The sequence below is a fragment of the Marmota monax genome, unplaced genomic scaffold, assembly GCF_021218885.2.
Source record: "Marmota monax isolate L192 unplaced genomic scaffold, Marmota_monax_Labrador192_F-V1.1 WCK01_AAM20220418_F8-fsc00017, whole genome shotgun sequence".
Lineage (NCBI taxonomy): Eukaryota > Metazoa > Chordata > Mammalia > Rodentia > Sciuridae > Marmota > Marmota monax.
In genome coordinates this window covers 4,866,502-4,883,274 of record NW_026695241.1, presented here as the reverse complement: position 1 = coordinate 4,883,274, position 16,773 = coordinate 4,866,502, and the positions used below count along the sequence as shown (strand labels likewise).

At 36.4% G+C, this 16,773-nt stretch overlaps 1 protein-coding gene across 1 annotated transcript in view; it reads left to right on the top strand.

The window, feature by feature from the left end:
• The window catches only part of Cpsf2 (cleavage and polyadenylation specific factor 2), a 28,368-nt gene extending 13,310 nt beyond the window's left edge, over nt 1-15,058 (top strand). Inside the window, exons 8-15 of the mRNA XM_046440626.2 lie at nt 429-719; nt 5,252-5,352; nt 5,704-5,904; nt 8,232-8,384; nt 9,114-9,339; nt 10,441-10,740; nt 11,955-12,089; nt 12,447-15,058. Coding sequence (XP_046296582.1) covers nt 429-719; nt 5,252-5,352; nt 5,704-5,904; nt 8,232-8,384; nt 9,114-9,339; nt 10,441-10,740; nt 11,955-12,089; nt 12,447-12,539 — 1,500 coding nt within the window. The 3' untranslated portion in view covers nt 12,540-15,058. The remainder of the gene's footprint in view (nt 1-428; nt 720-5,251; nt 5,353-5,703; nt 5,905-8,231; nt 8,385-9,113; nt 9,340-10,440; nt 10,741-11,954; nt 12,090-12,446) is intronic.
• The last annotated feature ends 1,715 nt before the right edge of the window (nt 15,059-16,773 follow it).

The following is a 16,773-nucleotide window of genomic DNA, read 5'->3' as shown; positions in this document are numbered from 1 at the left end:
TTACAGATTAAGCAGGTTGCTTCTCTTCTAACTCTTGTTCTACCAGTCTGTATAAAATGGGGATAAATATATATCCTACTTCATAGGATATAAATATTAGAATTCATTGTTCTTTCTTTTGAATAAGGTGTTTCTCTTTAAATAGCAGTCTGTAGGGTAAGTTATTTATTTAGAACATATACACTGCCTTCTCTAAAAGATTTAGATCACTTATAATGAAACAGTACAGAATTTGATTTTTAAGGATGAAATTTTTAGGGGCGCGAGGATCTAATGGGGAACACAATTTGCTTATCAAATGGTATAGACTTAAGCTACTGTGGGTAAAAAGACTTGAAACAAGATAGAACTTGAATTCCTTGACTGTTTTAGAATACATTGAAGTTACAGTATTTTCTAATAATTGTCATCTTTTTTTCCTATATTAGGTAGAATGGATGAGTGATAAATTGATGAGATGTTTTGAAGACAAAAGAAATAATCCATTTCAGTTTCGCCATCTCTCTTTATGCCACGGTCTTTCTGACTTGGCTCGTGTGCCTAGCCCCAAAGTTGTACTTGCCAGCCAACCTGACCTGGAATGTGGATTTTCAAGGGATCTCTTTATTCAGTGGTGTCAGGACCCTAAAAACTCAATCATTCTGACTTATAGAACTACTCCTGGGACTTTAGCACGTTTCCTAATTGATAATCCTTCTGAAAAAATTACAGAAATAGAGGTGAGCAAACACTGTATCTTATAACTGTTGGGGGTATTTTATGCATAATGTATAAAAATCAGGGACCAAAAGCAAAACTTGAAATTGTTTTGGAATTTTTTTAAGAATAGCAGTAGAGAAGAAAAAAAAGAATAACAGTAGAGAGCCTTTTTTAATTATACATGACAGTAGAATGTACTTTGTTACATCATCATACATAGATGGAGGATAATTTCTCATTCTTCTGGTTATACATGATGTAGAATCCCACTGGTCATAACTCTATTCTTCCCTAGCCCCCCTTTCCTTATTGTGAATTAGCATATCAGAGAAAACATTTGACCTTTGGTTTTTTGGGATGGGCTTATTTCACTTAGCATAATATCCTCCAGCTCCATCCATTTACTGGCAAATGCCATAATTTCATTGTTTTTTAAGGCTGAGTTAGAGAGCCTTTTACAGCACAAACTTACAAGCCCCTTCTCAATCTTAAACTCCTGCAGGGTACCTTCTAGAATCATACTGGGAGGGAATACATATACACAGTATCTTCTTTTTCTGAAAAGTTCCTTGTCTTTGCTTTCCCTAATTGAAATCTGGCTGCTTCGCATAGTGTTCTTTTCTGTAGGCCTCTTAAATAGATAGGCTTTTCCTTTTCTCATTTCTTCTGTGCTGGGTAAGTCTCCTCCTTGTTCTGTGCTACAGTTTTTAAGCCATTTTTCTTTTCTTTGCAGCTTATGCCATCAGACCTGATGATATATATATGAATCCCTCTTTGTTTCTGACATTTCTTAATCTTGTGGTTGTTCTCTGTCACTCATCAGTGATTTTAGACCCTAGTTCATGGCCTGCTTGCCCACTTGTATTCAGGACTCCTTTCTTGTCTTGAGCATCCACATGGCTGCTCTGTCCAGTTCTTTAGTCCTCTCAGTTCCTTATGCCTTTCTTCTCAGTGAGCTTTCCTCCACTCTGCCCTGGCTGTCCATTCCCCTCTCCTGCTCTCTACCTCAACTCCCCTACTCTGATCTTACGGCTGACTTTCCCTTCTACTCCCATGCCAAGAGCTCTTTAGTTCCACTGAGACTTTCAGTTCGTGAATCTCACTGTCCAGCATTCTTATTTAGAGTCATTGATCCATGATTAATCATTTAGTAAACACCTTTAAATCTCTTACCATTCTTCTGTTTATTTTACTCACCTGGCAAAGCCTTGGTACTAAACTATTTGCTTAGTCTGTACCTGCATTCAAGCAGCTTTTTCACTGGAGTTAAATGTGACCGTGTGGACAGGTTTCTCTATATTTTCATGACTTCACATCTCAAAAGGGCACCTAGTACTAGCACTCTACATTCTATAGGATATTCGTTTTCTCTCTGTCTAGTAAGGACATTTTTATGCCTCTAATTCCTTAAATAACCTATAATACACTCTTATTCATAGCACATGATCTTGTCTGAAAAGTAGCAGAGAAGTAGAAGTAGTCAGACAGGAATTCCTGTATCTCATTGTCACTAAATATACTAACCTGTTCCTGCATCCAGACCTGCTGCCTTAGCAGACAATTAGCAGAATGACCAAGATGCTAAAAGATGATTTGGCTTGATAACAAATCCATCAGATCTGTCATTTTCCCAAAACTAGTATCATTGACTCTACTGTTTATAGTCATCGATATTGGATGGTTTGGTTAATAAGTGCCAGGGTTGTATAAAGTTTTAGATGATTACTTTTCATTTTGTCTTCATAGCAACCATTTAAAAGATCATTTGGTTTTTAAAAGCTAAGTTGTATCTTTGTCTTATATAACCTATTTATAAGAAAACTGTAATATTAGTAAATAATATCTGATATGTATTGACTGTAAATACAGAATTGTTGAGCAAAGGATTCAGAGAAAGTATATCAAAGTAAAATACTGTCTTAGGTTACTTAATAGCTTAGAAATACAAAATTAAAAACTCAGAAGTACTTAAAGCAGTTTAATGAGATATAAAATACCTAATTTAAAAATTTTAATTACTAGAAATTTAATTAGGCCTGATATGCCATTTGAGGAATTAATAAAAGAATATTAAAACTTTGAAGAAAGTGACATTCCAATGTGTCCTCATGAAATCCGAAGCAGCTGAAAATAGGATATGACAAATTTTTTAGTATTTAAAAAGTAATACTTGTGTTGAGGATTCTTTCCCTGCTCACCTTCTTAGGGATATGTCTTCTGCAGTTATCTCTTATCTCTCCATCATTCATCTTTTTTCCCCTCTACTTGATCACATCCCAAACAATTTTTACACTTACCTTTCCCCCCTCCTCCTGACCTGCTCTTCTCTGTCTTCCTCATGGGAAAGCTTCCCCTTATACTCGAGCCAAAAATCTAGAAAATTAAAAATGCTCACTGAAGTATAATATATACTGAAACGTGCATATCATAAGTATAGTGTGTGATATTTTTCACATACTGAACACACTTGTCTAGCCTGCACCTAGTTTAAGAAATAGAATCAGCCCCACATACGCCTACTTCCTGACTCTGTCTCTCCCTATCCCTGGGGGTAACCAGTGTCCTGTACAGGTTATTAATGCACGGATCATTCAACTTATTTTTTTTGTTACTTTTCTCTCAACATCCACACCTAGTTCAGCAAGTTACATTGACCTGACCGCCTGACATATCCTGTATTATCTGCTTTTCTCTTTCTCTTCTGCTGTCATCCTAGCCCAATGCTAAGTGTCTTGCCTAGACTCTGCAGTAGTTTCTGAACTGGTTTTTCTATTTTTATTTTTTCATTCCCTTAATAATAAATAAAATAATAATAAAAATAAAAGGTGACCAAAGCCATCTTTTATGTGGTGGTGGTAAAAAATGCATATAATTTGCTATCTTAACCATGTTTTAAGTGTACATTACAGTAGTGTTAGTTTTTTTAAGATTTTTTTAAAATAATTTTTTAATTGTAAATGGACACAATACCTTATTTTATTAGTTTTATTTTTATGTGGTGCTGGGGATAGAACCCAGTGCCTCACTGCTAGGCAAGTGCTCTACCACTGAGCCACAATCCCTGCCCCAGTAGTGTTAGTTTTTAATGGTGCTGGTGATTGAACCCAAGGCTTTGTGCATGCTGAGCAAGTGCTCTACCTTTGAGCTACATCCCTAACCCCATTTTCTATGAACCCCAAGGATTCAGAGAAAGTATATCATTCCTTTTTTTTTCTTTTTAGTTGTAGATGGACACAAAACTTTATTTAATTTGTTTATTTTTATGTGGTGCTCAGGATTGAAACCCAGCCCCCCCACATGCATTTTTAAAAAAATTTTTATAAATGGCAGATGGAGACCAAAGTTTATGATAGCAGTGGCATAATAAATCATGAAGGTAAAGGTTTTATTAAAATTTATTTATGGGGGTTAGGGATATAGCTCAGTTGGTAGAGTGCTTGCCTTGCATGCACAAGGCCTTGGGTTCAATCCCTAGCACCACAAAAACAAAATAAATTTATTTATGAATAAAGTGTCTATGTGAGTTACTAACTGTAATGAAAAAAAGACACTGTAATGAAACTTGTTTTCAGATAAATTACTAGACAGATGTGGGATACCTATGTAAACATGTAATTCACTTATATTAGAAGTGCCTGAATTTGGTTTAACTTTTTTTTCCTTTGTATTTTGAACTAATTTCAAACTTAACAGGAAAGTCACAAAAATAGTATGCCTAGATTCCTCAGTTTTCAATGTTTTTACTGGATTTGCTTTATATATATTTGTCCTTTATGATGTGTTACCTTTTTCTTTTTTTAATATATTTGCTTGTCGATGAACATTTATTTATATGTGGTGCTGAGAATTGAACCCAGTGCCTCACACATGCCAGGCAAGCACTCTACCACTGAGCCACCACCCAGCCCCCTTTTTCTTGATTTGAAAGAGCTCTTAGGAAAAAGTAGCTTCTGATATGCCACTGTTTTTTCTGTTTCTTTTAATTTGGTGAGACTTAAAGGTTTTTTTTTTGTTGTTGTTGTTGGTGGTGTATTTTTAATTTTTTGGTACCAGGAATTGAGCCCAGGGGTACTTAACCACTGATTGACATCCCCAGCCTTTTTTTATTTTTTATTTTGAGATGCAGTCTTGCTAAGTTGCTTAAGGCTTTGCTAAGTTGTTGAGGCTGGCTTTGAACTCACAATCCTGTCTTAGCCTCCTGAGCAGATGGCATAACAGGTGTGCACCACCACGCCCAGTTCTGTCTTTTGAGCTTTATGTCATATAAGGGTTTTATTTGCCTCATCTACTCCAAATCATAAAAATACTTAACCTGCATTTTCTTTCTCAGATTGCCCGCTGCTTTTTAACCGGTTTCAATTAAACCCACCTTAGATGTAAAACAACTCAATTTTAGTACTAATCTAAATAGGATTTATAATTACATTAATGGAAATTTGTTTAATTTCAGAGAAAAGTTTAAAGATGATGAATCAGTTTAGAACTATGATGTATCTCACACCCCACTGCCTTAACCCCCAATACTGATATTTTGTCTGTTGTTTTTCATTAGTTGAGGAAACGTGTGAAGCTTGAAGGGAAAGAACTTGAAGAATACTTGGAAAAAGAGAAGCTAAAGAAGGAAGCTGCTAAAAAACTTGAACAATCAAAGGAGTGAGTTATTTTCATAAATAGTACAATTTTATGTATGTAATTTGAAATGTATTTCTAAGACTTAAACATTCAGTTGAAAATATTTCAACTTTCTTAGGACTTCATTACTTTTGTTACATCTTTCATGGCTAAAGTAACAAATCCTTTTGGTGTTAATATTAAACATATTTATGAACTGGCAGTTAATGTTTTACAAAATATTGATCCAATCGTATTAAGTATTTTTATGATATCACTCAAATTAATATTGAATTAATAATATGGAATGTTAATTCAGTGACTATTTTATAAATATTAATTCAAAATCTGTTTGGATGTTTGTGACCTTGATCTATTCCAAATTCCTCCTAGGGCAGATATTGATTCCAGCGATGAGAGTGATGTGGAAGAAGATATTGACCAGCCGTCAGCTCATAAGACAAAGCACGACCTGATGATGAAAGGTGAAGGTAGTAGAAAAGGAAGCTTCTTCAAACAGGCAAAGAAATCTTATCCCATGTTTCCTGCCCCAGAAGAAAGGATTAAATGGGACGAGTATGGAGAGATCATCAAGTATGTGAGCACAACAAAACCTTATTTATTTAAGGATCCAGTGTTTAATTAAACACAGTGATTTAGTCTTTTTGGTCACCATGTACTTTAAGTTCTGAGCATCTTGGCTTAAAGGATGTAGATTTATAGTTTGAAACATAGAAATGTTGAGGAACATTGGAGAATTAATATTAAGGGAGAAGTGATAGTTTTATTACTTAGTTGTAGGGAAAGTTTAAAAAGATGACCTAAACTTTCCCCCTCTTGAGAAGTAATGGCCATGCTTGGGTGAAGGACATAGGATAAAAAGAACTTGCAGTGGTAATTGTAGTTTAGGAAATGGATTTAGTTACAAGAGGAATATGAGATGAACCATGGGAAATCTACACCCACTACTAGAAAAACTATTGAAATTATGTTCTGTTTGCAGATTTGAATACACCACTAACCTGTGTAGAAATCCTCAGGGTGCAGTTTCTGTTTTTTCCCTGGTTGATGTCAGATGCCTCAGCATAATTACAGTGTCTTTCACAATCCAGTTTTTTCCTACTTCTCTATTCATTCTCTCCCCCTCTCTCTCTCTCTCTCTCTCTCTCTCTCTCTCTCTCTCTCTCTCTCTCTCTCTCTCCCTCCCTCTCCCTCCCTCCCTCCCTCCCTCTCTCTCCCTCTCCCCCCCTCTCTCTCGTACCAGAGATTGAACCCTGAGGTGCTCTACCACAGATCCACATCCCCTGCCCTTTTTTTTTTAATATTTAAAATTTTTTTTTTAGTTTTCGGTGGACACAACATCTTTATTTTATTTTTATGTGGTGCTGAGGATTGAACCCAGCTCCTCATGCATGCCAGGTGAGCGCACTACCACTTGAGCCACATCCCCAGCCCCATCCCTGCCCTTTTCATTTTGTATTTTGAGACAGGATCTCACTAAATTGCTTAGGGCCCCCCCAACCCTCCCTGATTTTTGAGACCAGGTTTCCCTCTGTTGCCCTCGCTTGTGTCAAAATATTGGGCTCAAGCAGTCCTCCTGCCTCAGCCTCTCCAGTAGCTGGAACCACAGGCATACACCTCCACCTGGCTTTGTTTCTCTGTATTTCTTGTTCTTTCTTTCTTTCTTCCATAATGCTGTCTTCTGCATGTAGAATGACTTAGGTCATTCTTGGGTATAATTAGGAAAATACCATTTCTACTTGGCTGTCTAAAATAATGAGGAAACATAACTTCACTCTAGCGAGTTTGCTTATTATTCCACTTGATGAGTGGCCTGTGTGTTTAACATATGGACTGTGCTCTTCAGCTTCAACGTCCTTATCTGAAAAATGGTGATAGGAATTAAACGAGGTTGCTTTTTGTTGGTGGAGGTTTTATTTTGGATGCTAAGGATTAGACTCAGGCTATACTCCCCAGCATAAGGTTGTGTTTCTTAGGCACTTAGTATAGAATCTAGCTCATAATAAATGTGCTTTAAGTGGTTGCTACTGCTGTTGTTAGATTGTTGTTGGAGATACGGACTACCTGGGTTTTGCGAGGAGATCTGGATTCTCAGAGAGGAGTGGGAATGGATTTGGGAGTAAAGCATAGACAGTTATAGGAGGTTAGAGAGAATGTTAAAAGATGATTTTGGTTTTACTTTTGGTTAGGATTCTGATATTGGAAGTAAAAATGGAAAGAGCAATGTGTTAATAATACATTGAAATTAAGATGAAGGTTATGAGGGAGCTAACAATTTTGTATGCCAACCTTTTCAGTGTTGTGCAAATAGTCTTCTGCTTTCTTTGGGCAGAAAGGAAGTAACTGGGGGTCTTAAGTACGTTAGAGGAGTTCTGAGATTTATAGGTATTGGGATTTGATGAAGGAAACCACAAACATTGGCCAAAAGTAATGATTGCTAAGAATGCATGAGAGCTGGGTTGTGGCTTTGAGGTAGAACGCTTGCCTACCATGTGCGAGGCACTGGGTTCGATCCCTAGCACCACATGAAAATAAAATAAAGGTATTGTGTCCACCCACAACTAAAAAATAAAGTGTTTTTTTTTTTTTTTTTTTAAATGCAGGACCAGCTTATGACAGCACTTGTTGTAGCCACTGAGGTCTTCTAATGACCTGTCAGAGGCCTTTCACTAGTCCATGTGATGTGCTTAAAGAGCATTTTTTAGTGTTAGGAGAAACATAACATATATAGTCATCTGATAATTGATATTATGAAATTGTCCTGGCTTTGGATCAAATGCATATTTAAGTCTTAAAATAATGTGAGGAGTCTAAAAATTATGCCACCTACTAGTTAGTTATATGTATTATATAATATTAGCTTGCTTTTTACTACTTCTAATTAGAGACTTATTATTTAGACCAGAGGATTTCTTAGTGCCAGAACTTCAAGCTACTGAAGAAGAAAAAAGCAAATTAGAATCTGGCTTGACAAATGGAGATGAACCCATGGATCAAGATTTATCTGATGTTCCTACTAAGTGTATTTCTACAACAGAGTCTATTGAAATAAAGTAAGTCCTTTTACCTTGTTTCAAAAATGAAATTTCCAAATGTCCTCTGGTAAGTTTATGCTTTTAAATTTTAATATCAGTGGTAGAGCACTGACTTGCATGCACAATGCCCAGTGCCAGAAAAATGGTAATAATAATTTATTTTTCAATGAAAAGACTTGTGAAGAATGGTGGTATTTTCTCTTCATTAAGCAATATTTGAATACCAAAATAATTGATTTAGTGGTTGGAGGGGGATGAGTTGAACAGGAAATTTTACATTTACTTGGAGAAACACTTTTTCTAGCCTTTTAGTAAGTGCAAAAACAGGTGGAAGAAAGTAATACAGCTCAAAAATTTAATTTTTCTTAGTAACTGCTCATTTCACAAATGTATTCCTTGACTCAAACATCTCCAATGTGCTAATGTCTAGAAAATTTAATATGTTCTGAAGTAGGTAAGCCTTTTTTCCCTTTTATTTAGTATATGTTAATAATAGCAATAAGTGATTATTTTGGAAATTTTTTTTTTTGAGTCTTCAGTGAGCAAATTGGTTTATTTGTTGCAGGGATATCTTTTGTATATACTTTGGTATAGCCAAGATGTAACTAATGCTATTAATAATATAACTTGTATTTCTCAAATCATCATTTTATATATTGTATGTTTCTTTACTGATGATAAAATTCATTTTTAGAAAGCCTAGTTTTTATCAGAAAAGCAAGCTTGAATAATCATGTTTAATTACAGAGCCAGGGTTACTTATATAGACTATGAAGGACGCTCTGATGGGGATTCCATTAAGAAAATCATTAATCAGATGAAACCACGACAGTTGATCATTGTCCATGGCCCACCAGAGGCCAGTCAAGATCTGGCAGAGTGCTGCCGCGCGTTTGGTGGGAAGGATATTAAAGTGTACATGCCAAAGCTACACGAAACAGTCGATGCCACCAGTGAAACACACATCTACCAGGTAAATATGCTGACAGTTGAGCCTCTTAGAAATAAGTACTTTTGTTGCATATTAGGACAGATACATTTGGAGTACTGGGGGAGGGGGCTGAGGCCTATGTGGCTCCTGCCTTAGCAGATCCGATAGTCTGTGGGTTTACAAGTCAGTAGTGTTTTACACACACTTAGATCTCCACTAGCGGAAGTGCAGAATGCCATGAGAATGGAAAGAGGAGGACCCCACCATATTTGGAGGTGTAGGAAAGGTTTCCTGGAAAATAACTAATCTGAACATCTGCTAGGATGCAGCTGGGTTGTCGGGACAGATGGAGTAGGAAAGAGGAGCAAAGAGTGTTCTAGGCAGAGGGAACAGTATTTATAAAAGTATAGAAATAAAGAGAATGATGAGTATTCAAGAATGAAAAGTAAAAAAAACAAAACAAACCCCACAGATATCAGGGTTCTTCTAATTGAAACAAATGGAGAAATGGAGTCAGGCATAGAAAACAGGATTAGTATAGAGGAGAGATGAACTTTAATCTGGTTGTGGGACAAAGAGACAGTTTAAAGTAGGGGTGAGGTCTGTATCAGGGGGAGGAAAATAAGGGTTAGAACATCCCAGGCAGAAAAGTTATTCTGAGCAGAGCAAGAGGAAGCAGCATTCCAAGAACATGGAGGTGTGAAACTGCATGGTATGTTCAGGAAAGCACAAACAGCTCATAACTAAAGTACACCAAGCACCAGACGGGAGACCGCTCAGTGGTTCTCAGCCTTGGATACACATGAGACCCATCTGAGTGCTCTGGTCTCAATCTCACTAGTTATATTAGTACCACTGGAGGTGAGGCCCTGGTGTTAATATTGAAAACAAACAAACAAACAGATTGCCATGTAATTCTGATGTGTAGTCGGGGTTAAGAAAACCTGCACTTTGGAAAGTAGATAAGAACCCTGATGATCTTCCAAAAAATTAGGTCTTTACAGGTCATTCATTGTGAGGATCAGATGAATGAAAGATTTTCAGATTTTAAGTATATGTTAGAAAATGACACTAAGCAGTTATATTTTATTTGTTAATTTGTACTCTGGGTGTTATTTCCCCCCCTCCCACTTGCATATTCAGGTGAGATTAAAAGATTCACTTGTCAGCTCCCTTCAGTTTTGTAAGGCAAAAGATGCTGAATTAGCATGGATAGATGGTGTCTTAGACATGAGAGTTTCCAAAGTAGACACAGGAGTTATTTTAGAAGAAGGAGAACTAAAGGATGATGGTGAAGACTCAGAGATGCAGGTGGACGCTCCTTCCGATGCCAGCGTCATAGCTCAGCAAAAGGCCATGAAAAGTCTGTTTGGAGATGATGAGAAAGAAACGGGTGAAGAAAGTGAGATCATCCCCACCTTGGAGCCTTTGCCACCGCATGAGGTAAGAGCCCATGCCTTTTCTGTCGCTTCCTTAATTTCCTTCTCCTAGTTTTCCTTGTATGTTTTTAACTATTTAAAGTATATTTTATATAGGCTAATTTTGGAGTTCTTAAAAAAGATGAATCAAGGCGTGTTTCTGTATGTGTGTCAGCTCTCTATGGCTAGTAACAATTTAAAGGAAACCATTAGCGAATCTTCTGTTTCATGATGTGGTTTTTTTTTTTTTTTTTCTGTGATGCTGGGGATTGAACCCAGGGCCTTGTGCAAGCGAGGCAAACACTCTACCATCTGCGCTATATCCCCAGCCTTCAGTGTGGATTTTTAAATATCAAGTTTGATTGTGGGGATCACCTGAGAATGTCATTCTCTTGCATTCCATTTTTGTGCATTTTCAGTTCATTTTAATTCACTTTTGGTTTTGGTACAGTTAGAAATCTTTTATTAGGTTTGATTATAATTCTAGGCTAGTATTTACATGTTCTCAAGAGGTATCTAGTTCATTAGCAAAGATTTTAGGTAATGAAACTTAGAACAGTATTAAAAACTGTAAGAGTCCCACATGGCTTGTCAGGTGAAGTCTGCAGCCCTGCTATAGGGCTGAGACCAGAGAAATAGCCTGTCATTGGAGTCCCTTCTAGTACTACTCTTGAAATTAGGAGGAGGAATTAAGAGAATCTTTTTTTCTCTCTGTGCTAAAGCTAGTGTTTTTCAGAACAATTTCAAGGAATTGAAGCATTAGGCAAGATCCACTTGACATTCTGATTCTGAACCCGTAGCATCCATTGCATTCACTCTGAGGGAGGAGGGAAAGTGGAAATGGGATTTAGGAAGAATTATCTTCCACACTAAAAATAAAGGAAACTAAGGTGTGAAAAAGGAATTTTTGGTTCATTACTGCTTCTTGGCCTCTAGTTGACCCTCTCTGGGCAAGTGTGTGAGTGAAGAGTATAACATCACACTTCTCCTTTATTAGGAGGCATGACTAATAAAATTGTGAAACATCAGAAGATGTGAAGGGCTTTGTAATGTTAAATAATGAAGCAAGATTCAGAATAACAAATTTGGAATGTGATTTACAGTCTTGAAACAATCTGTTGAAGGACTTCAGGGAATAATGGAAAATATTTTAGAGATCATGTAGAGTTTTTTATACAGTACAACCTTGTGTTTGGTATTTTACTTGAAGTTATTCTTTTCCCTTTCACCTCATCCAAGGTTCCTGGACATCAGTCAGTTTTTATGAATGAACCAAGACTATCAGACTTCAAGCAAGTTCTTTTACGGGAGGGGATTCAAGCTGAATTTGTAGGAGGTGTACTTGTTTGCAACAATCAAGTAGCAGTTCGTAGAGTAAGTATGCTTTTAATAAGGACCGAATCAAACAAGATGCTTCTGATGTTTTTGTCACTTTGAATTATGAAATTCTTTATTAGTAATTTCATAAAATGAAAGATCAGTAATTTATATTTATAATGATGAGCTTGAGGCTTATAAAAATGATAATTTTATGGTAAATTTATATTATTTGAATCCTCTGACATTTTTGTGTCTTAAATTCACTACTTGAATATTATATCCATATTCTGTGATTAACAGCAACCCATTTCCAGACCAATCATAAAGTAATCTATTTAATATAGTTTGGTTATTATGTCTGCATATTAATGATCAGAAAATGTACTAAAGAGCTTTTTTTTTGATTTCTAGACGGAAACTGGACGCATCGGATTAGAAGGCTGCCTTTGTCAAGATTTTTATAGGATAAGAGACCTTTTATATGAACAGTATGCTATTGTGTAAAAGACAGGATGTCAAGAAGTATCTGCTTGACCTTTCTAAGAAAAAGGATTCTTATCTTATTTTAAGCTTTTGCTGTTTTGTTTTGTAACATATGAAAGAAATCTGCCAGAAAAACTGAACATGTATTACATTTTTAAAATGTGTAAATAGTTGGCTAAGAGTGTAGCTCAATGGTAGAGCGTTTACCTAGCATGCTTAAGACTCTGGGTTCAATCCCCAGTGCTACAAAAAAAAAAAAAAAAAAGGAGATAGAGACCATTTTGCTAATGCCCAAATGAGCTCCCTACCTTTGGCTTTCACTGTGTTAGAGGTCCTAACAAGTGTACAGGCCTGAGAATTGAAGGTAATTGGTTTCTTTTACAGACCCCTTATTTTAGAAGGACTTTTTACTTGAATACAATACAACTTAGCAAACCAGTTCATGGCCTTAGAGAAACATGGTTTGCAGGCAGTCTTGCAAACTGTTTCTTATATTTTCTGGAATGAAAAGTGAGAGTTATTTAAAAAAGATGTGTTACAAAAGAGAAGCAAAATTGATAAAACAGTTTTTTGAGCTTAGGGATTTAAAAAACAAAAACAGCATGTGTGCTATGACTCTTGAATTCTAATATGCAATCTGTTTTTGCATGGAGCATATCTGCTTCATGCCTATATTGCCCAGTGACTCACTTTCGTGTGATATAGTACACATTTTGTTCAGAAATCATTTTTTCATTTCTCCCATTTCTTGTTTTATCAAGATTCTGTTGTTCAGTTTGAATTATGATAGCATCATTTAAATATATGTCATTTAAAGGAACTCCTGGATGTGTTATCGTCTTAAGAGTTCTGCATACAGGTTAGACACATCTGAGCTATCACCTAGGTTACTGCTGTATTTGAAACTGGTTAGTGCTCTATTTTTTAGAAAACAAAGTTAAACCTCACATTTTTATAAGATAATAGTACAATTTAATTAAAAGATGTAAATGTTTTAATCTCTTAGGATTGCTCTGTCCTAAGGTTACCTAAATTGTGGTTGGATTTTATACACATTACTGCAAAAGTACTAAAATTGGATAAGAGATTCTTTGTTGTCCCGATATAGTGTAAACCACATGTGTTTGAGAGTAAAAGTTGAATATATGCAATTTTCACTGAACTTAAGCAGTGAAAACCATGTTGCCCTCCTGTAATCCGTTGATGATTTTTTAGAAAGTAGCTTAATCATGGCAGACCTTGACACTTATTTCTTAAGTACCTAAACCCTCTTCTTTACACTTAGCATTTTTAGGAGCATCAGTTTCATTTAACTTATCTGAAACTATGTATAATTCAACCCAGTGATATCAGAATTGATATTTGTTTCAAATGCTTCCAAAACTTTACTGTGGATTATCATGCTAATGGCACTCACCTGTGATCCCAGCTGTCTGGAAGTCTGAGGCAGAAGGATCACAAGTTTGAGGCCAGCCTGGACAACTTAGTGCACCCTGTCTCAAAATAAAAATTTTTAAAAAGACGTGAGGATGTAGCTCAGTGGTAGATGCTTGCCTAGCATGACTCAGACCCTGAGTTCAATCCCCAGTACCTCAAAAAAAAAAAAAAAAAAAAAGACAGGTTTAGAGCCTTCTGATACTGAAGAGCAGATGTACAAACCAATGTGTCAGATGGTGATAAAGAGTATATTTTCTTTTTAGCACTTCAAAAAAAAAATGTCTTTTAAACATTTTTTTTTGTCTCTTACCATATAAAGTCTATAATTTTATTTATATTCCATGGGAAAGAAAGTCTGCAGTTGTTTCATGGTTTAAAGCATCTGGTTATGCATATTACATCATAATACTAATATTGAGAAGATTATTTCTTGCCCAGCCCTTCTATGGTTTTATGAACAGGAATTAAATTTTACAGTAGTGCTTTAAGGTGGCTGTACTAATAGTGTCATTGGAAGAGTAATACTTCTGCCCATTTCTGGATGACAGTATTACTAAAATGAAGACTTTTAGTCTCAGTTACTTAGGAAAAATAGAAGTTTAGAAACAACGATGATATAAATCATGAACTCAGAGAAACTCAGATTTTATTGTTGAGAATAAAAAAATAACATGTGGACTATCAGATATCTACACATATTTTTATTAAGAAATTTTCTTGTATTGCAGTGGGATTGTACATGTCAGGTATCATTCCAATCATTTCTGTTTTCATGAACCAGTAAGAGACCTGAAACAGAAGGGAGGGAATCAATTATGTAAGGAGGGCTTATTACCTTTTTTTTAAAAATTGAGGTACAATTTACATACTATAAAATACTCATTCTTTTAAAGTGTATATTTCATTTGTTTTTGGTGTATTTAGAGTTGTGCAACCACTACTACTATGTAATTCCAGAATATTTCATCATTCCAAAAAGAAACCCCTTATCCATTAGCAGTTATGCCCATTTTCCCTTCTCCCTAACACATTGTTAATCAGTAACAATTCTATCTCTGTGGATTTACCTCTTCTGGACATTTCATAAAAATGGAATCATGTGACACGTGGCCTTTTGTGTCTGACTTCTTTCACTTAGCATGATGTTTTCAGGTTTCATCAATGCAGCATGTATCAGTATCCTTTTTAGGGCTGAATTATATTCTATCGTATACTGTACACATTGTTTATTACCAGTTGCTGAACATTTTGAGTTGTTCCCAGTTTGGGCTGTTATGAGGAATGCTCTTTTGAACACCCATGTATGTTTTTTTGTATGAGCATAGATTTTCAGTAATTTTGAGTTATGTACTTAAGAATAGAATGGCCGGATCATATGACAACTCTAACCATTTGAGAAACTGCCAGAGTACTCTCCAAAGTGACCACACTGTTTCATGTCCCACCTACATGTGCTTGAGGATGGCGTTTTCTCTGCATCCCTGCCAATCTTTATTATTCCCCATCTTTTTATTTTAGCCAGCCTAGTTTTTGAGGTTTTGATTTGCATTTCCCTAAGGAATAATGGTGTTGAGCATCTCTGTGCTTATTGGCTACTTGTATGTCATCTTTGCAATAATGACTGTTCAAATTCTTTGTCCATTTTTAAATTGGTTTATCTTTTTGTTGAGTTATGATAAGTTTTGTAATTACTTTATTTCATTCTTTGGCTTTTCTTCACTTGGTAGATACTTTGAAGCACACACAGTTTATAATTTGGGTGCAGTCCAATTTTTTCCCTTTGGTTCCTTGTACGATATTTGGTTCCTGTGCTCTGCATGTCATTTCTTAGAAACCATTGCCTCATCCAAAGATAGAGACCTATTTTTTCTGAGAGTTTTGGTTTTTGAATTTAGTTCTTTCACCCATTTTGAATTGATTTTTGTTTAATGTGTGAGGTGGGGGATCTAATATCATTTTTTAAATCAAAATTTATGATTTCATATTACATTAAAAAATCTGACCCAAAGAACTGGTGGTTACAGACTCGCAAAGGGAAGCAGTGAACAGTAGAGAGCTGCCCCGTGGGCTGCACTTGAAGGGGAGCCCTGGATGGCTGCAAGGCTGTCTCCAGGAGGACTGAGCAGCCAGAGCTGAGCAGAGTGCAGTGGGTGCAGGGAGAGGACCGCCCTGCCCTTCCTCCACCCTGCTCTGGCCCTGGCAGTGCTCTCTGGCTGCCTGTTTCCGGAGCCTAGCAGCCCATCATGCAGTCCCCGGCAGTGCTCAGTCCCCGGCAGTGCACCTGTTACCCAGCTGCTGTGCAGTGTGTGTAACTACCTACCCTGTGGGGACACCTGTGCCCTGAAGAGCTGCATGGCTAGGGGCAGGACCAGCAGCAGACAGCTGAAGGTCACCGCCTTCTGCCAGGGCCCTAATTTTATTTTTTTGCATGTAGAGATCCAGTTGGCCTGGCATCTTTTGTTAAAAAACTTTGCCCATTGAAGTGTTTTGCCATCCTTTTTGAAAATTAATTGCCCATAAATGTTAATAGACTCCCAATTCTGTGTCAGTAATCTATGTATCTACCTGTATGCCAATACCACACTGTTTTGAATTCAGGAAGTATGAATTCTCCACCTTGTTCTTTTTCAAGATTGTTTTGTCTGTGCTGGGTTCCTTGTATTTCCATGAGAGTATTAGCTTAATCAATTTCTGCCCAAAAAGCCCACTCATTTTTAATAGGGAAAAACAGCAATTGAAGTTTACAATTTAAAACCTTGAATGCAATGGCTAAAAGGGACTGCAGAACACATCTAGTTCAACCCACTTATTTTAGTGT